This window comes from Corvus hawaiiensis, chromosome 3 (assembly GCF_020740725.1).
Source record: "Corvus hawaiiensis isolate bCorHaw1 chromosome 3, bCorHaw1.pri.cur, whole genome shotgun sequence".
NCBI lineage: Eukaryota > Metazoa > Chordata > Aves > Passeriformes > Corvidae > Corvus > Corvus hawaiiensis.
The window spans coordinates 105,031,846-105,054,757 of NC_063215.1; the positions used below are offsets into that span (position 1 = coordinate 105,031,846).

Consider the following 22,912-nt stretch of genomic DNA (forward strand, 5'->3'; position numbering starts at 1 on the left):
AGATAGTGGCTTCTTGGCAGCTGGGACATTAATTCCTTTTAAACATAAAAGTCAACAGATAATTGAGGTTTTGATCAATGTAACATCAGACTGAACCTTGCAATGCCCTAATTATTTCTAGTTGGTTTTAGAGTGAGTTACTCTTCTAAGACATCACTGCTGCTTCACCCATGAGACTGCAGGTTGGGGTGCAAACCTTTGAAGGCAAGTGCTCCATGGTTCCCTCTGAACAGTTACATTTTCATCATTACCATAATCTTCTTCTTCCTCGTATGCCTGCAGCTCATTGAGGGCAGTCATGCCAGTCAGGGGCAAAGGATGAAGACACGGGAGGATGAGGATGGTTGGCAATGCTGGGTATCAAATGGCTGTTGAGGGAACACTAAAATAAAGGGTAGAGAAGAGGCAGAAACAGCTGTACAGTGCTTCTGGCCTGTTGTCTGGAAGCAATCAACCCCTGCAAAGGATGTCTTGGAATGGGTCTCATCCCAGCTCTATCATAGACTCATTAACTTAAACTCCCTAGGCCTTGGGTTTTTTCCCAATTTACAGCGTATGAATAGGTGTGTGGAGACAAGGGGCTATGCATATTTCATGGAAAATTCATGCTACTACCATTAATTTATTAATTTATTTCAGAGCTACCTGTCAAAAGAGGTGTGGCCAGCAGGTCAATGAAAGTGATTCTCCCCCTCAACTCTGTCCTCATGAGACCCCACCAGAAGTGCTGAGTCTGGCTCTTGGGCCCCCAGCACAAGAAAGATGTGGACCCGTTGGAGTAAGTCCAGAGGAGACCATGAAGATGCTCAAAAGGCTGGAGCACCTCTCTTACAAAGATGGGCTGAGAGAACTGGGATTGTTCAGCCTGGAGTAAAGCTCCTGGGAGACCTTAAAACACCTTCCAGTACCTGAAGGGGGCTACAGGAGAGCTGGAGAGGGAGTTTTTACACAGGCAAAGGAGGGACTTTTACATGGGCATGTAGTGATAGAACAAGGGGGAATGGATTCAAAATGAAAGAAGGTAGGTTTAGATTAGATAATAGGAAGAAATCCTTCACTACGAGGGTGGTGAGGCACTGGCACAGGTTGCCCAGAGCAGCTGTGGATGGCCCATCCCTGGAAGTGTTCAAGACCAGGTTGGATGGGGCTCTGAGCAAGCTGCTCTAGTGAAAGGTGTCCCTGCCCATGGCGAGGGGTTGGAAATGGATGATGTTTAAGGTCTCTTCCAAACCACCGTATTCCATGATTCTGTGATCTTAGTGTATGGCCTGCTCCACTTCCACCTGCGTGCTTGCCCACTTCACCAGACCTGGAGCTGTGAAATCTCTCTGGAAATCATATCTCACATTTCTCGAGGATTTTTTTTTTCTGTGCTATAAAATGCTCTGTTTGGTTCTGGTTTTAGGCACTGGTAGGCGCTAGCAGGTCTCCCCGCAGCCTTTTCTTCTCTAGGCTGAACAGCAACAGCAGCTTTCCCTCGATTATTTGAGGGTCCGTTCCGTGAGGGAGGCGCGGGGGCGGCCCTGTCCCGGTGGGAGCGGCACTGTCCCGGTGGGAGCGGCACTGTCCCGGCCGGAGGGGCACTGTCCCGGCCGGAGGGGCACTGTCCCGACGGGGGAGGCACTGTCCCGGTAGGAGCGGCACTGTCCCGGCCGCAGGGGCACTGTCCCGGTGGGAGCGGCACTGTCCCGACGGGGGAGACACTGTCCCGGTGGGCGCGGCACTGTCCCGGCCGCAGGGGCTCTGTCCCGGCGGGGGTGGCTCTGTCCCGGCCGGAGCGGCTCTGTCCCGGCCGGAGGGGCACTGTCCCGGCCGCAGGGGCACTGTCCCGGCCGCAGGGGCACTGTCCCGATGGGGGAGACACTGTCCCGACGGGGGAGACACTGTCCCGGTGGGAGCGGCACTGTCCCGGCGGGGGTGGCTCTGTCCCGGCGGGGGCGGCTCTGTCCCGGCGGGGGCGGCTCTGTCCCGGCCGGAGCGGCCTGTGGGGCCGCGCCGCCGCGGGAAGCGGGGAGCGCGCTCCGGGGGCGGGGGAGCGCTGACCGCGGGCTGCGCACGCATGCGCAGACCCGGCACTTGTTGCGGGTGCTGGTAACTCCGGGGCCGGGAGCGCCCGTGAGGTGACGGGACGGGAGGGCAGGGAAGGGAAAGGCGGAGAAGGGAACGGAAGGGAAGGGAAGGGAAGGGATAGGAGAGCCCGCTCCAGCGCAGGTAAGCGAGGGCGGCAGCGGCGCTGTGCGGGGCCGCGGGGAGGGCAGCGGGCGAGACGAGCGCGGCCCCTCCTCAGCGGGACCCCCGCAGCTCCGTCGGGGCGGGCAGCGCCGGGAGCAGCGTCCCCTCCCCGCGGGGGGCTGAGCCAGCCCACCCTGCTCTGGAGCGGAGGGACCCGCTCCCTGCGCCAGAGGCGAGCCTGGCGCTTTCCAATGCGCTCCTGGGGAAGCCGGCCCCGCCCGCCGCGGCTCCACGTCCCTGCCGGAGCCGGGAGCGCAGCCGGGCTCCCAGCGCTACACTGGAGCCCGTGCCTGCGCTCGCTGGGTTCCTGCGGCGCAGCCCCACCCGTGGGAGCTCTTCCCCTGCCCTTTATCTTCCTGGCAGCTGGCTTGTTTAAAAAGAACAGCTTTCGAGAATTGGAAGCCGTGACAGATAAACTCCAGTGTGTTACTTAGAGTTTAGCGTGCAGGCTTGTGCTGGAGATACCCGAAGGCTCTTCAAAAATACTTTCTTTTCTGCCAGCACTAAATTTCAGTCCTTAGAAATCAAGGATAGAGTCACGGCACAACTTTTGTGGGCGTTGTTGGGGGTTTTTTCGTTCTCTCTCTCTCTTTTTTTTTTTTTTTCCCCTGTGATGAAACACATCAGCTGAGACAAAATTTCTTCCTCCCTGTGTCACACGGTCCAACATTCAACAAATGCTGTTTTGGGAGGAGTATTCTCCATGCTGTTTTCCTGCTGTTTAAAAGGAGAATTTGTAGTTATCTGTACTCTTTATTTTGTTTTGTTTTCAGCATCCAGAACAGTGCTGTCGCCAGAGACATGTGCATTCTTCTTAGAGGCACGACATCCCAAAAGTAGTGTCCCTGGACCTGTTTGATGAGGACCTACAATATTTGCTTTTGAAGGATTAAGTTTTTATTTGGGAAATGGTTTCTTTGTGAATTTATCAGTCAGAAGTGTGTTCTGCATGAAGCAGTTCTTGGGAATCAGCAAGTTAATCAGATCCAAGAAAGGAAATGTTTGAAGTGGAAAGCCCCAAGATAAAAGAGCAATTGCCTGCACTGATAAAAAGAACTTTGTATCAATAGCCAAATCTCGTGCATTCTTGTATGTTACCACGTTATCTGATCAGGTCAGTTGACTAAAATTAGGTAGATGGCTGTTCTCTGAGAAATACTCCTTGTTCTTTCTTGTTTGAAATGTACTGTAGTTACTGTGCTGTCCTTTCTGTTGAATTATTTTGAAAAAGGAAAATCACACAATATTCCAAGAACAGAAAGGAGCATATGTATTTGTGTAGTAGTTCTTTTCTGTGGAATTAGTGATGAATTTGTTAATGATCTCAAGGTTTTGACATTTAAATACAAAGTTCACAAGCTGGTGCATTCGCACATGCTCATCAACTAGGAACAAAATCTTCAAACTACTGTTGTTGGAATATGTAATGCCCTGTGTGATTCCTAGAATCACAGACCAGGCTGGAATAAGTAGTTTGATGACATAGATTAAATGAGAGGGAGGTTTTTTGGAGAGGGGTCTTCTGCTGTTGTGCTCAGATGTCTGTAGAGGATGTAGTTTGTTGGATGTCTGGAATTCTTGTCTGGACACTGCTGGTAGCTGAACCTGCCAGTTATTACAAAATATTTCACATGTGAAAGGAAGAGATTGTCAAAGGAGGCACCTTCTTTTCCAAAGCAGTTTTCTGGTTGGATCTTCCTGCACTTTTTATACTTGTAATATTAGTATATCTCACAAATACCAACCAGGCTTTTCACAGGTTGGTTTCACCTTTTCTTTTCTTTTCTTTTTTGTCTTTTAAAGGGATAGCCAAAATGAACCCTTTCTATTTTCTGGGTTTTGGACAGTCTCATCTGGGCATCTTCGGGAATAGGAGTGAACCTTTCAACAGAACAAATGAGACTTACTGCTACAGCACTGCCCAGGGCAGCACGGTGCTCCAAGGAGTAACTTTTGGTGGAATCCCAACTGTCCTGCTGCTTGACGTAACCTTCTTTTTTGTAAGCCTGGTTTTCTGTTTCTTGTATTCAAAGCACTTCTGGCCTTCTCAAAAGTTAGATTGCTCAGAATTCTCTTATTAATCGAGTTGGGATTTGTTTCTGAGAATGTTCGGGATAAGAAATGAGTTGAGGCCATCCTGGGAACATCAAAGCACTTTTCAAGTGTTGGTAAATGTTTGCATGCAGATGGGATAATGGTGTCACTGTATGCTGGATGTGTAGATGTAGGGAGAGTGCAGTGTTATAGGGTCTGTGTGTGGATTCACAGTGAATCTTGTGGTGGTAACTCAAATTTTCATGTTTTATCTTAACTGCAAGAACATTTGGGTTTAAGTCCTGGGTACATTTTCAGGCAGGAGACACCATTACTAACTCGATCATGAAATGACAGATTTTCCATACTGTATTGCCTTTTGAAAGACAAACTTTTTAAAAATTAGATTTCCTGAAGCTGTAGATGAAGATGAAATAATGTACTGACCAGCTCAGTCCTGACAAAAGGTGGAATATGATTAATTGCTGTCTGGGGGCTCCAGGATAGGCCTGAGACTGCAATAAAACTTGTGGTTATGTCTGTAAGCTTGGTCTAGGTGGTCTTCAGCCACCAGACCTGCAAATTGGCCTGAGAAGTGAGTCTGTGGTAGTAAAATAATACTAAAGGTATGACATAGTTCTCGAAATCTGCGGTAAAGAAACTTAAAGTACCTGTGTTCTGAGCTGGTAGCTCTGTAGGAATGTAGAGGATGTTCCTAAAGGTTATGTAGTGGCATTCTTTGCTGTTGATTTAGTGTATGCTACCATAAATCCATTTTCTGAGGATGTACAGCATTTGCAGCTCTGTGTGATCAGCATCTCAGCATTTAATAAGATTTAGTTGAAGTGTTTGGAGGGACTTTGTTTTTTTAAGCTGTGGCTCAGTTTTAAGACACTGAGTCTCTGCTTTTGAGTTTCTTGCTGTTGAGCTCTGCACTCAGTGTTAGGTAGAGAGTTGGCTGCAGTGCAGAAGGCTCCTCTCTTCTTCAAGTACCAAGTACTGAAAATTACTTATCCACTCCTGTGTTCTTATTTTCGTGACATGTTTACTGCATATCATTTTAGTAACTGTCAGTTGATGGGTTTCTGATAAGTTATTTCGAGGCTGGTTTCCAAAGGAAGTGAGGTTTATATATTTCATTGTCTTCCCAGTTTTGTCTGGCAGTCCTACCTCATAACTGTAGAATACTATAGCCAATTTCAACCAAAGTTGTCAAAGAATCTAGAGAACTTTCCTGCTTGCATCAAGTTTAACGACCAGATGAAGGAGGAAGATCAAAATTAATTCTTCCTGTTGGGAGGAAGGCTCTCATAAGAAGGTTATATTAATTGTGAAATGTGGAAATTAGCTGTGTAATCTTGACACAGAGATAATCTGGACGTGTATCCTGGCTTGCCAGTCAGTATTTGATCCCAGTAAGTTACATCACTAACACCACTTTCCAGCCAAACAGGAATGGGATGTAGGAGGAACCAGAAGGTGAGGGCGTATGCTACACATGTATAGAAAACAGGCTTTGTTGCTTCATTACTTTCTACAGAGCAACTTGTTTCTTTAAAAAAAAAAAAGAAAAAGAGAGAAATGAATCTATGAAATACTCACTGATGGAGCCTTTTTCTTGTTTTCTTAGTCTCTTTCAAAAAGGGAAATACAAGGTGCGGATAAGAAACACATTGCAGAGATCAAATACAAGTTTCTGGGGTTTGAGAATTAAAATAATACTTTACTTGGATAAAAATAATTCTTAAACTTGAGAAAATAGCTAAGCCCCCTGCAGTCTGTTTACATCACTGTTTGAAAAGCAAATAAAATTGCAAGTGTCCCATCACAGTTCTGGTCATTAAGTAATGAATTACAGTAAAAGTATGTGCAGGAAAATTTTGACTTGCTCCCAAGTACTGCTTTTACTTTTCCTGTCACAAACCTTCATACACTTGCAATTCAGAAGTAGTTTTGCATGCAGCTCTCCTCCTTTTTAAATTAGAACAGGAAGGCAGCTGTCCTGGTCCTTTGGTCGCAGACTGGTTGGTCTGTAGCATGGGCACCACTGAGGTGGCTGGCATGTGATAATTGATTTAGGAGCTAGGACAGCATTTTTTGTCAGTTCTTACACACCTAAGAAAAATTATTATGAAATGGGAAAAATAAATATTTGAATATCTTCCTTTTTATTTTCTAGATTTTAATGTTACTGTTTTCCATTATAAGAAAGAGATTCTGGGACTACGGTCGTGTTGCTCTGGTGTCAGAAGTTGAAAGGTAAAAAAGGAATGCAATCAGACTGACTTGTTGAAACCATTTGGGGAGTGGGGAGGAAAGTACAGTAAATGTGGCTTACATTAGGTGCATTTGTATCAATTAGATGTGTTTGTAATCACATGCACTTGTTTGTTAAAAATGCCCTCACACTGCTTTGTGTGGAATAGATCCCCCTCAGAGAGTTACTGTTAGTGGTTTCAGCCCAAAGTCCTGTGTTGGCCATTGCCATGAATTTCATCCCACAGCTGTGAGTTAAGGAAGTGCGGGTAAGGAAGTAGGCTGCTTGTCATGTTAGATGACATGCTGCACATTGATGTTTGCAGTGTGTTTCTGTGCAGAGGGATATTAACCATTTTGTTTATCTTGGCTCAAGCCCTGTTCCTTGAGCTCCCTGCACAGCCTGTGCCACAAAATTTCCCAAGGGCTCAAAAATAAAAACATACTGTTGCAGGTTTCTGAAATTCTTCACTGATTTTTAGTAATATTTCAAATGATCTTTTGATTTTTTTTTTTTTTCTGTAAGATGATATGTTGGGATGTTTAAAATCTAAGCTGTCTGTCTGCGAAGTGGAGAAACTTTAACAGTGAGCCTCTTCCTGGTGCAATCAAGTTGTGGTAAATTCACAACTGAGCAACAGGAAAGAACTCAAAACCTGCTTTTAGGAATCCATGTACAGTTGTGAAAGGTAGATGTTGTAAAATAAAACGGGCAATAACTGAGAAGGCTTTAATCCAGCTGGCTGAGGCAGCAATGATGAAGGTGCTCTGGTACTGGGCTGTGGAGGCCTGGGATCAACAGGCCCTGGAGCAGTCAGACACGCAGGAGTCTGTGTTTTTGTCCTGCTGGACTGTGAGCTGAGCCTGCGGGTCAAAATTATAGAGACGCCTAGGAACACACTCAATTCTAACACGTGTTGTTCTGTAATTACCATTGCAACATTTCTTTTTAGCAACAAACTGAAAACAGGCACTCTGCTACTTTTGAGGGCTACAGAGTTTCTAAATGTTTCTAGCCTTGCTACAGGACTGTTTGTGCGCGGAGGTGGCTTTGCAGGGATTTAATTGATAGGAGAAATTGTGAGTAGTGGCCGAAGGAAGGAAGGTGGAGGGAAAAGAGGTGCTGTCTTATAGTGAGGAATATCCAAACAGGAAGCCAGCTCTCAAATTTGATCCTGGCTAGGCTCCCACACCTGTGTTGCATTCTCTTATATCACTGTAGGTTTAATATCCCCACAAAGTGTTATTTTCTTTCTAGTTCAGTATGTGCTCTCGTGTTGGGAGCTCACGTGTCCTCTCTGTTCAACATGAGACATCCACAAGTTACTATAATCAGGTGTGTGCTACAAGGTGAAAACCACAGCTCTTATAAGTGAAAAAGTGTGTTTGTACTACTTCCCTAGTCAGGATTGTTAAAATTGAAACAGTTCTGTAGAACTCCATCACCTGTTATTAAAGATACTTAAAAGCATCATTTAATGTATTTTAGTGAATCAAGGTACAACCGATTGTCAACATCATCATCAGTACCTGAAGATCTTGAATATGATAAGGTAAGTATTCTAGAGTTCAGATAATACTTTCTGAATGGAATCTGTTTAATGGAGTCTGCAGTTATTTGCCATTCCATATAGTCCAATGAACCATCATTAAACTGGAAATTCATCTCTATGCAAAAGTTATTAATGCATCGTTTGCTGTGTTTTTATAGAGCCATGCATAATCTCTGTTTCCTGACAAACTATTGCCATATATCATAAACCAGTATCTTATGTCATTGTTTCTAAGTCTGGTTTGTTGTTTTGTTGTTTTTTTTTTTTTTCATTTAGAGAGGGACTAAATGTTAATGTTTCAAAGGGGGAGGGGAGAGTGGAAAAAGACTAGTAAATAATTTGTATTTGGATAACAGTTCAAAAAGTTGCATTGTGTTCACATTGCAAATAATACCTAGTTGCTCTGTATAGTACATTGTTTTCCTCACAGTGCTGAGAAAACTGGATGCAAGTGTGAGGCTAATAATAGTGCTGTGCACTCTTAATAATCAAATTGGTTTGGAGTGGAGGGTAATATTTTGGCCAAACTTTTAAATGGCTCCCTCCATGGTCTTTCTGGTGCCTTTGAATTGGTACACCTCTATAATTTCATGTTGCAACTTCAAAATGAACCATGCAAGAGCTGTCCATTGGCGGCATCCTGTGTTTTAACATTCTGTACATGCATCAACTTAATATCTAGCCTTGAAATTAATTATTTATGTGAACATCAAAAGCATACTAGTATTTGATCAGGATTGCTCTGCTATTTGTGTATTTGTGTACTTTTCTTCATCTTTTTTAAACCCTAAAGCAACTTCAGCTGTTGAGTAACGTGTTTATTTAGTTGGATAATGTTCACTTGAAAGAAGAGCCCTTTTGAGAAAGAAGGGGTTTTTTTGAACCACAGTGGGACGCTCAGAGATGTGAATTCTGCTATCCAGTTTCACTGGAGGATTTGTAAGCCTAAATAAGAAGCCTTTCTGTTAATGTAATCACAGCAGTGTTTCTAACAAGCATTTAACTGATTAACTTGTATTAGAGCCTTGTATTTCAGAGCAACAGACTACTGGCTTTTTAGCTAAGAGCTTGGCTTAATAGAAACACTTCTCTTAATTGGATGGATTAGACTCTGGGTTTTATATGTTATCTCCTAAAAACTTCTTTCTTTATTTATAGGGGTTTTGTTCTTGGATAACAGCTGCTTTTCGGATGCAGTAAGTATATGAAACAGAAATAGTGAGCTGTGGTTTGCTTTGATCTTTTTAAATTTGAAAATGCAGTTTTCATTCAAAAATTTGGGGTTTTTTCCCCCCTTTGAGTAGATAGAATTTCAATACAAGCACTGATACAGGTGCCTCTGGCTGAGTGAAAAAAGAAAGTGAAAACAATTATGGGAATACTTCTTTGGGTTAAGCTTGTCCTGCTAGCAGCCCAGGGACTTTCCAATCTTGGGACAGTGTGTGAATCTAAGTGAATCTATGGCATTTACATGGATTCAGAGCTAATAATTACACTCTAGGTTTTTACTCTTCAAAGAGTACCTTGTGGGTGTTCCCCTGTTTGAAGCCAGTAGGGCCCCAGGCAGGCAGTGTGATTTCCCTGCAAGGGTTTCTGTGGAGAACTGGTGGTTTAGTTGGGGCTTTAGTTGGAATTGACTAACTAGCCATCCCAGTGTATCCCAGAAACTGAATGTGATGTGTGTTCTTTATGTCTCTTGGGGCTTAGTAGATAAGGATTTTTATAAATCAATTTTTAGCTTGGATACACTGAAATATAAAAGGAGTAGGGGTTAAGCCTGTCTATTTTTGCTAGTTCAGTTCCTTCCTTTTCCAAGTTCTCCTGTTTTAATGATCTAATCTGCTGACAGTGGAGAGATGGTGAGAGTTCATTCCAAAGCCTTTTATATCTCCTGTTACCTGGGTGTCGTAAGAGTGAGGTGATTCTGTTGTAATTTTCCTCTCAGGGGAGCCTTTATGGAGATGAGTGAATACTGTCACTGATCTTAAATTTGGGGAGCTAGGCTTGTGACGGTCATAAAGCAGGAGGTCACAGAAAATGACTTTGTCCTTTTCTAGTCCAAAAGAATCTGGATTCATATTTGCTTTTCAGATTAGTGTTTCAGTCTTAAATTCCCTAGTGTTAATTTTTGTATGGTGGTACTGCACAAGCAAAATACCCTTTTGAAACCTGAATTTACACGTGAAAGAACATGGCCATTTTGAAAGCCGATAGGGATTGATGAGGATGGGGATGTCACTGAGTAGAGTGAGGATTTAATGTGTGTTCATAAACCACTCCCAAGAAGACTAAGTAGGCTGACCATGTGCTTTTCTGTGTCTGATGCAGTGATGATGAGATTCACGAGAGGTGTGGTGAAGATGCCATCCATTACCTCGCCTTCCAGCGTCACATCATCTGCTTGCTGATTGCTATCAGCATTTTGTCCGTGTGTGTGATATTGCCTGTCAACCTATCGGGTGATCTACTCGGTAAGAATTTTTGGGTTTTGGATTCTGAGAAGAATTCTTTTTTTTATATAATAGTAAAAGCTCTTAAGATTTTTTGAAAATTTATTTTGGTGGACTTAATAAGGTGGTGTTTTAACCACTGTAGTGGGTTGACCCTGGCTGGATGCTGTCTTCACAAACTGCTGCACCAGAGGTCACTCTTCTACAGGGTGCAGCCCTTCAGGCACAGCGTGGGTCCCCCACAGGGTCACAAGTCCTGCCAGGAAACCTGCTCCAGCATGGGCTCTTCTCTCCATGGGTCCACAGGGCCCTGCCAGGACTCTCCTCCAGCCCAAGCCTCCCACAGGATTACAGCCTCCTCTCAGGCATCCCCTGCTCCAGAGCAGGTCTTCTCCACAGGCTGCAGGTGGAGCTCTGTGTCCCCATGGTTCTTCACCACGGGCTGCAGGGGAAACTCTGCTCTGGTGCCTGAAGCACCTCCTGCCCCTCCTTCTGCACTGACCTTGGTGTTTGCAGAGCTGTTCCTCTCACATATTCTCACTCTGCTCTTCTCTGACTGCAATTAGATCTGCACAACAACTTTTTTCTCCTTTTTAAATATGTTATCACAGAGGTGTTACTATCATTCCTTACTGGCTTGGCCTTGGCCAGCAGTGGGTCTGTCCTGGAGCTGGCTGGAATTAGCTTATGGGATATGGAGAATGCTTCTCATAGAATCCACCCCTGTAGCCCCACCATTACCAAAACCTGGCCACACAAACCCAACACACCCCCTCAGTCTGATGTGAAATTTGTGTGAGTGTAGGGGGCTCTTTAAACAGTTGTCAGAAACAAGATTGCAGACCTCATGCAGACATAGATGACACGACTTAAAAGGCTCAAGACAGGATTAACTTTACCCATGTCCTCTTAACTGGTGTTTGTCATTGTGATTTTTATTGGCGGTGATTGTCAATGGAAAACATCTTCACTGCTGAGAAATCTTTTTCTAGTAACCAGTCTGAACCTCTTTTGCTTCAATTAATTTAAAATCAGTTTTTTTGACCTGTCACTGGAGATAATAGATTATTCTTTTCCTCTTTACAAAATCCTTGTAGCTGTTTGAGGATTATAAACATGGGGTTGTTTGTCTGCTTTTTCCTTGTTTTCATAAACTGACCAGTTAATTTGGTCTTTAATGAGAAATGTTTTCCATTTGGCTGATCATAAAATCATCAGCCATGCCTTGAATTTTTGTTTTAATCTAGCTACACAGTCTCCCATTGTTCCTTTAAGTCTTGGTTTGTGTCTCAAAATTGGACAAATCTTGCAGAGACATTGTCAATGCTGACTTGGTAAAATTAATTTCATGTTTCTTGCAGTCTAGTCCTGATTATGTCTTCCAGTGTGGCACCTACAAATACAATAATCATGTCTCCTAGTCTGCCATTCAGTTTGCTGATGGGAATACTGAGTTCTTTGAGTGAGAACTCTGTTAAACCCTGTTTATACACTCTTCCATTTTTGATAATGGGCCCTTACAATCCCATTTTATACCTGGTTTTGTATCAGTCTCATCAAGATCATGTTTAAAGTGTTGTTCGGGGCTTTTAAGAACTTTGTGACATAGCTCTTGTCTGTAATAGGATACATTGTACCTTTTCCTTTTTGTATTGTTTCCCTGTGGAACTTCCATCTCTGACTTCCCTTTTATGAGCTCTTTCTTGGTAATTCTCTGTTTATATAATTATTAATAAATATTTATTAATAATTATAATCTATTAATAAATATTTATATTAATGTTTCTATTAAAGCAGGACAATACAGCTTCTGTTTTTCTGCATTAACTTTTGTGAGTCTAGGAAATACAGCTGAAAACCAAAGCTTTAGCATCTCTCCCCTTCTTTCTCCTCTTCCACTGTAAGCTGATTTTGTGCATTTGCAGTTCTTTCAGTTGTGCTAACGTAACTTGCAATGTGGTTTAACAGTCTGGGCTAGAAGGATTGTTTAGCTTTCCAGATACACTTAACTCTTTTTTCTTTATGAACATTTACTCAATTTTCCCTCACTTGCATTATCATTTTTTAAAATACTTGACAGTCTAGAGAAATAATGTCATGTAAACCCATTTTTGACCTTATCAAGGTTATCGGCATTGCTTTGTCAGCATTGAATTAATGCATCTTAAAAGCCTGAGATAAGAAATCAGTTAAGATGAAAGAAAAACATGAAGGAAATATGTTCAATCCCTAAGCAATGTTGTTAATGGACATGAAGGGAGGGAGAAAAGGAACTGCTTCAAAGATCTAGTGTTCAGATTTTCAAAACAATCTACTGTTTTTCTTGGTGGCTCAAAGGTGGTATAATCTAGGGGTGTTTTTTCCAACTTTAAAATGCAGTGCAGAGTAAACCAACATTGATTATCATTCTAAGTCTTTTTATCAGTGAACTTGCTCAGCATTAAAAAGAAATAAAACAACTTCTTTAAAAAATAGAATAGAAGCTGGGTTTCTGACAGTAACTGTTGCACCAGTTAATTTTCCTACTTGTTTTTGTTCTTCTTAGATAAAGATCCCTATAGTTTTGGAAGAACAACTATAGTAAACTTACAGACTAGGTAAGTAAGTCTTGCAGAGTCCCTTCATGCTGATGTTTCCTGCCATGGTCTCTAAACACAGGAATTGCTATTTGCAGCATTGCTCATGGGGTTAGAATAACTTAATCGCCCTGCATCAATTTAAACTGGGATATGTTCTGCTTCAGGATGTGCACTTACAGTGCTGATAAGAAATCTTGAGACTGGGTTTCTAGTCTCTCAGCTCCCTCTTCTCACACAACATGTTTCTCTTGGCTAATGACTGCACAGCTAGTGATATTATTTTCAGAAATTTCCCCATGAAGAGGAACCATGCTTCAGAAGGAAGGTGAAGCTGATAGCTGGAATGTGTTACTGGGATGATTTAAATTCCCTTACATTAGATTTATGTGTGTGCATGTCTCTGAGATTACAATTAAAATGACTTCTATGTCTTTTAAAAATCTGTAAAATAGTTGCATCACGAAGCTGCACAAGTCTTCTAATTTATTACTTGATCAATCCACACCCATCCATGATACTATGTCCAACAGAGTTTCTTTGTTTTGTTAAACCACATTATGAAACCAAATAACTAAGGGAGATTATTTTTCTTGTTGGGTTGGGTTTTTTTCATCTGTAAAATAGGTTCCTGTATTTTAGTTTAATTGCAATAATTAATGCTCTTCACAAAACTGAAGAGCTGTTCACAGAACAGAATTTCTGTCAGCTTTGAAGAAGGAGCTATCAGAAAAGCAGTATTTACTCCCTTTATGAGGCTGTTTTCAATTTGAGTAAGGACTGTGTTCAAGGAAAGTTCAGTTGTGTGCTCAGCACAGTAAATAAAAAAATGAATAACAAACATTTTGGCAAATAGCATCATATGTGCTATAGGTCATCTGCATGAAAAAGTGAAAGCCAAACACTGCCTAAATATGTCTGTGTCATAGAGTATCTGTTTGCTTTGTAGCTCCCTGACCCATAGAAGTTTATGATAAGCAAATTATCCTGTTGGCTGTCCAAGGCATCTGCATAGGTGTGTCTGACTACCAGTAACTACCTTTTTCTTCTTGCTTTGTGCTCAGTGAGAGGTTTTGATCTGATTATCATTTTAATAGCTGCTTGTACCAGTTGGACAGTTACTTCTTCCTGTTTCTCATATTCCTAATGTTTTGTCTGACAGCAATAATCTGCTTTGGCTGCACACAGTTTTTGCTGTTGTTTACCTGATTCTGACTGTTGTCTTCATGAGACATCACATGAAGTACGTCACATATAAAGAAGAAAACATAGTAAGTGTCTGTGTTGGAGTGAAAAAAAAACCCATACAGCTTATTTGCTAGGGGATAATGCTAAAAAAGCAAATTGCTAAGGTGCCTCCTACATGCTAGAATGTGACATGAATGTGAAGGAATTGACTGAAAGCAATGCTCTATTGAGTGAATTGTGAAAATGGATGGAGAGAAGGGGGTTGGGGAGGGATTTGTGAAATTTTGCTGTAGCCTATTACCAGTGTATAAAGTGCTGTCAAATAGATGCAGCTCCCACCAAAATCCGAATTTCCTACCTTCCCCCCCCACACACTACACAGCTAATTGTGCTGTGTCTTGGCCTTCCTTATATTCTTGTTTTCTCTTTTGTGATGTGGTTTATCCTAATGTGACTTGCATTTTCTCTCCCAGGTTAAGTGCACGTTGTTCATAACTGGTCTTCCAAAAAATGCGAGTGAAGAGACAATACAAAACCATTTCACGTAAGTTTCGTGCTTGAGCAATAACATTAGAGTCATAGAATGGTTTGGGTTGAAAGGGACCTTTAAGATCATCCAGTCCCAATTCCCTGCCATGGGCAGGGACACCTTTCCCTAGACCAGCTTGCTCAGAGCCCCATCCAACCTGGCCTTGAACACTTCCAGGGATGGGCCATCCACAGCTTCTCTGGGCAACCTGTGCCAGTGCCTCACCACCCTCACAGTAAAGAACTTCCTCTAATATCTAATCTAAATCTTTTCTCTTTCAGATTGAAGTCATTCCCCCTTACCCTGTCACTACAGGCCCTTGTAAAAAGTTTCTTTCCATCTTTGTTTAGGAATAGGAGATATAAAATTGTCCTGGTAGTTTTACCTGCCCAAGCAGATAAGGTTTTTTAATTTTGCATTGTTTAAAATTCATATTATAGAACCCACCTTGTAAAAGTATACTTTATTCCTTAGCCAGAATTTAGAAAAGACTATATTTCAGTAAAGTTAGTTAGCTGATCTTAAAATCAGAATTTAAGAAAGTGTCTGTGTATCCACGCTTTCCATTCATGTTCCCACACAACTTTTACTTGGAATAAAGCTGCACATCTCATATTAAAGTAACTTCCCAACTATCTGTGGAAGTCTCTGCTCTCTGATACCTCATTCAGAAATTAAATGAGAGATGAGATGTCAGTTAGATATCAGTGCTGCTCTTTGGAGCAATTTCTTCATTGTGCTTTCTGTTCTTATTGGTCTCATGTGCTGCTTCCTCTCAGGGATGCCTACCCAACCTGCACAGTGCTGGAGGTCCAGCTGTGTTACGACGTAGCCAAGCTGATTAACCTTTTCAAAAAAAGGTACTTGTTTTTGTAACCTCCATGAGTTTAGCATAATTTTATTAATGTTTTGCTAGTCCTTAATCAACATGTACCAGCAGTACTAACCTGGTGTGTACTAAAGATGAATGCTCTGGTCTGGACTTCAGTTAGGTTCAGCTGTGTTTTAAAGGGAGTTGTGGGGTTCAGCCCATCTCTTGTAGGTGTGATATGTTGTGTGATGCATAAGTTAAGTTTTGACTTGCTGATTATCTATTCATGTATGTACTTAGTTATTTATAGTCAGGCAGTGCAATGTGAAAAACTGAACTATTGAATTAATAACTCTGTTAACCCTGCTTCTTTGGTGAGAGGTGCTGATCACAGGAGACACAAGTGTTGTCTTCTGGACTCTCAAGAATAGCATTAGTTTGTTTGTTCTTTTTCCTGTAACCTCACTGCAAGTGTAGGCTATATAATGATATTCCAGACTTGAAAATAAATTATACTTATATGATTAACCAAAATAAAGTGTGTGTAAATATCTTTGGTGACTGATTACTTTGCTATCAGTCCATGGCATAACTTGTTCTCTCAGGGATTATAATCTTTTAAAGCTTGATTTGATACTGTTTTCTTGCAAAATGTTATGAATGTATTTTCCTGTGCAGAAAACAGGCAGAAAAAAGCCTGATTTACTATGAACATCTGCATCAGAAGTATGGCAAGAGGGTCCAAATCAACCCTAAGCCATGTGGTCAATTCTGCTGCTGCGAAATGAGAGGATGTGAAAGGGTAAGAGATAGCGTTCTTTTTTAGTTATGGCTAAGTAGGTTATTAGAGGAGCAGAAAATAGTTTTTGTGTCATGTTTCAGTGGCCTTCAGAAAATTCTTTATTCATTCATTGCCTATAGGTCATCTGCCATGTTCTCGTACTGTGTGGTAAAGAGGAATTCCCTGAAACTTTTGAAATGTAATCTTAGTGCACAAACTGAAGTACAAGAGAATCTTCCTGTTTGCCTTGTGACATGATCTGTAATTTGTGGGAATGGTATGAGGAAGGGTGACTATGGTCTGTGTAAGCTGTGTGTTGATGAAGATACTGGCCATCTCGTACTTGCATGTAACAGTCATCAATTTCCCCACAGGAGGATGCTGTAGATTATTATACCAAAGTTAGAAATGAACTTGAGGAAGAATATTCAAAAGAGGAACAAGCTGTTCATAGTAACCCGCTGGGAATGGCTTTTGTAACATTTCAAGAGAAATCCATGGCAACCTAGTAAGTTTTGTCTGTTGTCATGTTTGTTCTCTTTTTACTAAAATAGTACAACTGATCTCTTGTTTGTGTCCCTGGTTTGCTTATGTTGGTTCTTCCTTTCTTCTTTTTCACCATTCGGTGGATTTGTTCTGCTTTGCTTTCTGGTAAGTTTTCCTGTAAGTGTGCATTTTAGCCTCTATGCTTTGAGTGAAGAAATTACCTAAGGGACTAAAAGGCTTGGGGCATTTAATGGGATAAAGAGCCTTTCTCTTCTGTGTGGGATCCAGTCCATCAGTGTAGGTTAATAAGAGACCAGACTGATTGGTTCTTGAATATGAATTATTGATATCTCCATTTTCTACTGTGCAAATGGTCCAATTACCAAGCTATCAGAGTGAGTGCAAATTACTCTGCTGGTTAAGTCATCTCAGAAGTGTAGAGTCAGTGAGGGACCTTGCCACAGGTGATAGATACATATTCTGTGCATCTCTTAACCTGTTGTTATAGATATATGTGTAGATCTAATATCCAAAGTTGTTCTGTGCTTTTATTCAGTCATTTGTAGAGAAAATGTGTGTAGCCTCTCATGTTCTGTTGGCACTTTGTGACCATCTTTTGCTAACACAAGGTGGGTAAAGGGAAGCAGAATAATATTTGTATCACAGCATAACACATCATGCTCTTTTTAAATTCTTCTTAGCCTCTGTCACTTAAATTGTCTGCATTCTTTTGGCCTTCAAGTCGTGTCAGAGACACAGTCTTCCAGGCTGTTTTTCAAGGAAGTCCAGGATGCAGAATTTCTTGCAAGAATTTGGTGTGTTGGAGAAAGTTTTGCTTGCTACTCCTTAACGGAGTAGTGATTGTGTGATGAAATCTGCCTCCTCTTGTAATTTTGTAATGAAATAACATTTTGAGATGTGAAAACGAAAGAAGAAATAAGCACTGAAGTTCCATCTCTAGCTACTGATGTATTGTGTACAATTTTGATGTGATAGTCTGTCCTTGAGCATGTGTTCTGAGCTGCACTGCAGGCATCTCTCAGTTGAATCATCAAGGCCTGAAAACATTTTTGTTTTTTAGCTTGGAATTAATGTGGTGGGCTCCATTCCCTGGAAAATTAGACAGGATTACGTGCGAAGCTGAGGCTCCCATCAAATTAGAAAGTTACTTGGTGCCCTTAGGATGCTCTGCTCCACAGAGCCCTGAAATAGGATGGGAGAAACAGGGAGCCAGAACTGAAGTTCTGGGGGCTCAGATGGTTGTAGAAGCTTGCTAATGATGGCTGAAGCTTGCTCTGTATGTATTTTTGAAATAAACTGTCAAAGAATAATTAACTTTCTTAAATACTTGCTGCTGCAAGATGCTGGCAATCTGACATCACTGCTTGAATTCTGGTAAGGAAAAGATCTGGGGGTTATGTTTGATAGTTTAGTGTTTGTGTGTGTAGTTCTCTGTCTTCTTTACGTTCAACTGAGAAACAAGCATGTTCACAGATTTTAGAATCTCCCCATTTAAATGTAATATCTATTGTTTCTATGCTACTCTAATAAAATATTCTCTGAATGTGTGTCTCGCCCTTCTACTTGCCCTGCTGTCCTTTGAGAGATCTTTGAAAGTATTTATTCTGGGCATGTTTAAACTTTCTTTAAATATTTTGAGTGTCGGTCAACTCATAATATTAGAAGATAGAATTAAGCACTGTGATTATTTTAGGAGTGGGTGAAAGAGGCTAATATTTTGAATTGTGAGAATACCAGCATGCTAAAAATTCTTCTGAGAATTGGTACTCAAGGCAAAATTGGCTGGTTTAGATAGTAAGGGATTAGTCTGCAGTCTCATTTCATTAGTCTAGTTTGATTTGAAAACAGATGTATTATGTAAAGATGTGTTTAGGAAACTGTCTGTCTTTAATTTTTTTCCAATGCTCTCAGGCTTTGATTTTTTTTTTTTTAATATGACCCATTGCTGTTGTTCATGTTGGTAGAAACAGCAAACAGTTTAAACCAAGACTGCTTTTTATTTCTAACAAAACAGATCTCAAGCATGTGGCAGCAACTGTTTATATAATGGTCATTAGTGCATAATATGTTACATTGTTGTTTAAATTCTATCTTGATTGCGGGTCATTAAAATAAAAAACAACCCTTTATCACTATTCCCAGACTTTCTCATTACATATTCAGCATTTTCAGGTGTTAAAAAATTGGAAAAATCTTCCTCTTCTTCCTTACAGCATCCTTAAGGACTTCAATGCCTGCAAATGTCAGAGCATTAAGTGTAAAGGAGAACCTCAGCCATCATCCTACAGCAGGGAGCTGTGTGTATCCAGCTGGGAGGTCAGATATGCTCCTTATCCTGAGAATATTTGTTGGTAAGATTTCTGTCTTACATCCATTGATTGGTGATAATGTAGGTTTAGAATGGGAACAGGAGAAACACAGATGAGAGTGTTATTCTTTAACCCTAAACTAAAACTTTATGTGGTGTTGGAATGTGGCTGATCTGCCTCTTTATTTTCATTACTGGTGTTCTTCTTATCCTTGGGGTCTGTGGACATTGCTTGGGGTAATGGACTAGAGTTTTTCCTGCCTAAAATTTAAAGAAAACCCTAATCCTGTGTAAGTCTGTCCCTCAGTGTGCATATCTACTGTTGAGATCTGAGGAAAGCAACTTGGTGTTGGTGCTGAGTATCCTCAAAATATGTATATATTTTTCTGAGTTGCCACATGATGAGTGTAACTTGATCCACTCTGTAAACTCTGGTCTGTCTTCTAACATCTCTATTGACTCAGTATATGTCCCAGATAAATGCTTTTTGAATTAAACTGTTCCTGTGCTGTCATCTGTCATGCTTATAGGCTAAAAAATATCTAAGCATTTTCTGTTTGTTTTGCAAATCCCTTAGGTTTGAGTCAATATAATCCTTTCTTCTGTAATAGTAAATTTGTTGTGACATTTCCATTGCCCAACCCAAAACTGCAAGTGAGACACAAACATGCACAAATTACTGTATTTCACCTGTATGTAGTTTTTTTAAAAATAACTTTTTTTTTCTTAATGATTTTAATAGAAAATGAGTTTTAAGGTGACTGTGCTATTGATTCCTGGTAATTGTGAGGTTTTCTCTAGAACTACAATGCTGTAGTTGGGAACAAAGTTCAGAATCTTTAACCATGAGGCAAAACCCCATGATTCTTAGCTTAGTGTCTTTTGCAGCAGTCTTATTTTGAGATATGAATTAAAAAATCTCTTGCAAGCTGCTTTCCAGGTAGGGATTGTTTAATGTGCCTTTTTCTGTGTGTGTGCTTCATTTCCTCTTCGTTTCTTCAAGCACTGGACTGAGGAAATGGTCTGAGACTCAGTGCACTGAAGCACTTGCAAAACTTTTCTAAACATCTCTAAGAGAAAAAAAATGGTGGGGTTTTGGTATTTTGGGTTGGTTTATTTGTTTGGGTCTTTTTCTGTTCTTTTTCTTTTCTCCTCCCCCCACCTTGAAGAAGAGGAGCCACAGGGATTTTCCAAGTTCACAAAAAGACTTGTCATAATTAGGGATATTACTGAGCTTCTGTATCCCTGTTTTGTTTGTTCTGAATATTTGGCTTTGGCTGGAGTTCAAATCATTCCAGTCCTTTTGACAACCATCTCAAATAACATTTAAGAACTTTACTTGTTTAAAATCTATGGTTGCTGTTTTAATATGGCAGGAAAGGGTGCAGTATTTGTAAATTTGAAATTTCATTTCACATCACAGTTTTTTGGTAGATTCTGCCTTTGATAGGTATTCTCCTTGCAGAAATTCTCTGTGTCTTCTATCTCTGTCTCTCCTTGTTTTATTTCTGTTTAGTACTTCTGTATTACTGGACAATGGAAGTGTTTCATCCCAAACCTTAACTACATTAGACATTGTTTGTGTAATGAAAGAATAAATGTGTTCTTCTGCAAGCACAATTTATGTTATCATTCAAGAGAGCTTGCACAGTTCTCTTTACTTCTAATAAGGATCAGCAACTGGAACTTGTGTAGTGCTTTGTTATATAACTTTGAAAGCTCAGTTTAGAAAAAGCAGTGCCACCTGTCACTTGACAGATAGTATATATCTTTTTTTAACAGCAAATGCTTGCTGCTTGTTTTAATATCCTTTTTATTTTTGCTTCTTTCTCCAGGAAAAATCTTTCAGTGCATGGACTGAAATGGTGGTTTAGATGGGCTTGCATTAATTTGCTTCTTTTTATTGTGCTGTTTTTTCTTACTACTCCTTCCATAATCATCTCAACCATGGACAAGTTCAATGTCACTAAACCTATTCACTACCTTAATGTAAGTATTGCCATATGTTTGGATATAGCTGTGGATCAGACCAAAGTTTTGGTAAATTGATAGAGTTTCATTGTCTTACTGTACACCTTCAGTTGAAATTCTCAGGATTGTTTTATGTAGCTGCTGATTAAAAGCATAAATCCAGAATCAGGTCTTTAGCCCTCTTTTGCTCCTGGATAATAGTCTGAAGTAGTTTAATCTGAGGCTTTATATTATGATAACATATTTATGTATTTGTTTGTGGTAAAAATTTGCAATCCAAACAAATAATTCTAAACTGTGTAATCAAAAAATCTTTGCAAAAAACAGAATTTCAAGTCCAACTTGTATTTTTATTTTTTTTTTTTTATAAGGAGGGAGGAAATTCAGATTTTTAACTCTGATGTAAAATGTTTTTATTTTGCTCATAGGGTTCAAAGCAAGATGGCATATATATCTGATCCTAGTTTGACCGCAGCTAAAGCAACTTGCAAGATGTTCTTTTTAAATATTTCCCCAAGCTAGTGCAAACTACATAAAAACTCCTTGTGAGACTGCACTTTCATGGAATTTAATGCCCAATCTCACTTTGGTTTTGTGTCTTGCATGCCAGTGCTAAGCACTTATTACTCAGTTTAAGATTATCTGAATATAATTTCCCCAGTTCATCCTGCTATAATTTACAAAAAGCAAAATACTACCATCTCTGTTCCACCACTACTGCATTAAAGTGTTTTTAATACTTATTTTCTCCCCCACTAGAATCCTGTCATCAGTCAGTTTTTCCCAACACTCTTGCTCTGGTCCTTCTCAGCTTTGCTACCAACAATTGTGTATTACTCAACTTTGCTGGAGTCCCACTGGACAAAGTAAGCAACCTTTTCCCCTGTTTTTACCTTATCAGCTGAATTACTAAAATAAAGGAAATTGCTGATCTTTCACAGAACTGTCAAATCCGCAGACCTCTCGTAGCAGGGAATTTCCTGTTCTTGTCTCTTTCTAGTGTTATAACCACATTTCAGGGTTTAGGTAATTTATAACCCACACAGCAAGTGTAATCTGACCACATGATTTGCTTATGCTTTCCCCTGCTTCCCACTTCGCTCCTCTTTGTGTTTAATAAAAAAAAAAAAAAAAAAAAGTATGAGCAGGCTCAGGAGGTGTAGCTTCAACAGGAGCATGGGAAGTGCCTCTAATCCCGTAATTAAGTCACTCTCTGAGAGGATAGGCCATGTGGGTTTGGATCCCTTCCAGGCTGACAATTTATGAAAAAGGGCATCCATCTTTTTGTAGTTTGGCATGACAAAATGGTCTGGATGTTACTCGTGGTGCACAACTCAGCTCTGTTGGATATTAGTGGTGATCTGAGCAGGCTCATGGGGCCAAAGGCCCAGCAGATGTGTTGATGCATGGTTTTCACATAGAACTGGTGCACCCCAGAGATGTCAAGCCCACTGATGTGCTGCTGACTTGGAGACTTCATCACAGCTTGGTTTGGAATACCAGATTTGATGCCCTGTTTGCCTTCAGTCAGATAAAAGCACAGTACTGCACAGTCAATCCCAGCTTCCCTCAACTTCACTCGATCTTTGTCAATAAAGCTTGTAGCCATTTTTTTGTTTGTTTTTCTATTCTAAGGTCAATTTTGTTTTTTTCCTTTCAAATTTTTGTACCATTCCTTTCTAAGACATGTCCAGAGTCTACCTTTTATTTGCCACA

At 40.8% G+C, this 22,912-nt stretch overlaps 1 protein-coding gene across 1 annotated transcript in view; it reads left to right on the forward strand.

The window, feature by feature from the left end:
- Nucleotides 1–2,101: 2,101 nt before the first annotated feature.
- Nucleotides 2,102–22,912, forward strand: part of TMEM63A (transmembrane protein 63A) — a 31,613-nt gene continuing 10,802 nt past the window's right edge. Inside the window, exons 1-16 of the mRNA XM_048298202.1 lie at nucleotides 2,102–2,211; nucleotides 3,006–3,346; nucleotides 4,036–4,232; nucleotides 6,446–6,525; nucleotides 8,012–8,075; nucleotides 9,234–9,271; nucleotides 10,404–10,546; nucleotides 13,071–13,122; nucleotides 14,264–14,372; nucleotides 14,763–14,833; nucleotides 15,598–15,678; nucleotides 16,308–16,431; nucleotides 16,785–16,918; nucleotides 19,131–19,268; nucleotides 21,061–21,214; nucleotides 21,956–22,062. Of these exons, the coding sequence (XP_048154159.1) occupies nucleotides 4,047–4,232; nucleotides 6,446–6,525; nucleotides 8,012–8,075; nucleotides 9,234–9,271; nucleotides 10,404–10,546; nucleotides 13,071–13,122; nucleotides 14,264–14,372; nucleotides 14,763–14,833; nucleotides 15,598–15,678; nucleotides 16,308–16,431; nucleotides 16,785–16,918; nucleotides 19,131–19,268; nucleotides 21,061–21,214; nucleotides 21,956–22,062 (1,481 nt within the window). The 5' untranslated portion in view covers nucleotides 2,102–2,211; nucleotides 3,006–3,346; nucleotides 4,036–4,046. The remainder of the gene's footprint in view (nucleotides 2,212–3,005; nucleotides 3,347–4,035; nucleotides 4,233–6,445; nucleotides 6,526–8,011; nucleotides 8,076–9,233; nucleotides 9,272–10,403; nucleotides 10,547–13,070; nucleotides 13,123–14,263; nucleotides 14,373–14,762; nucleotides 14,834–15,597; nucleotides 15,679–16,307; nucleotides 16,432–16,784; nucleotides 16,919–19,130; nucleotides 19,269–21,060; nucleotides 21,215–21,955; nucleotides 22,063–22,912) is intronic.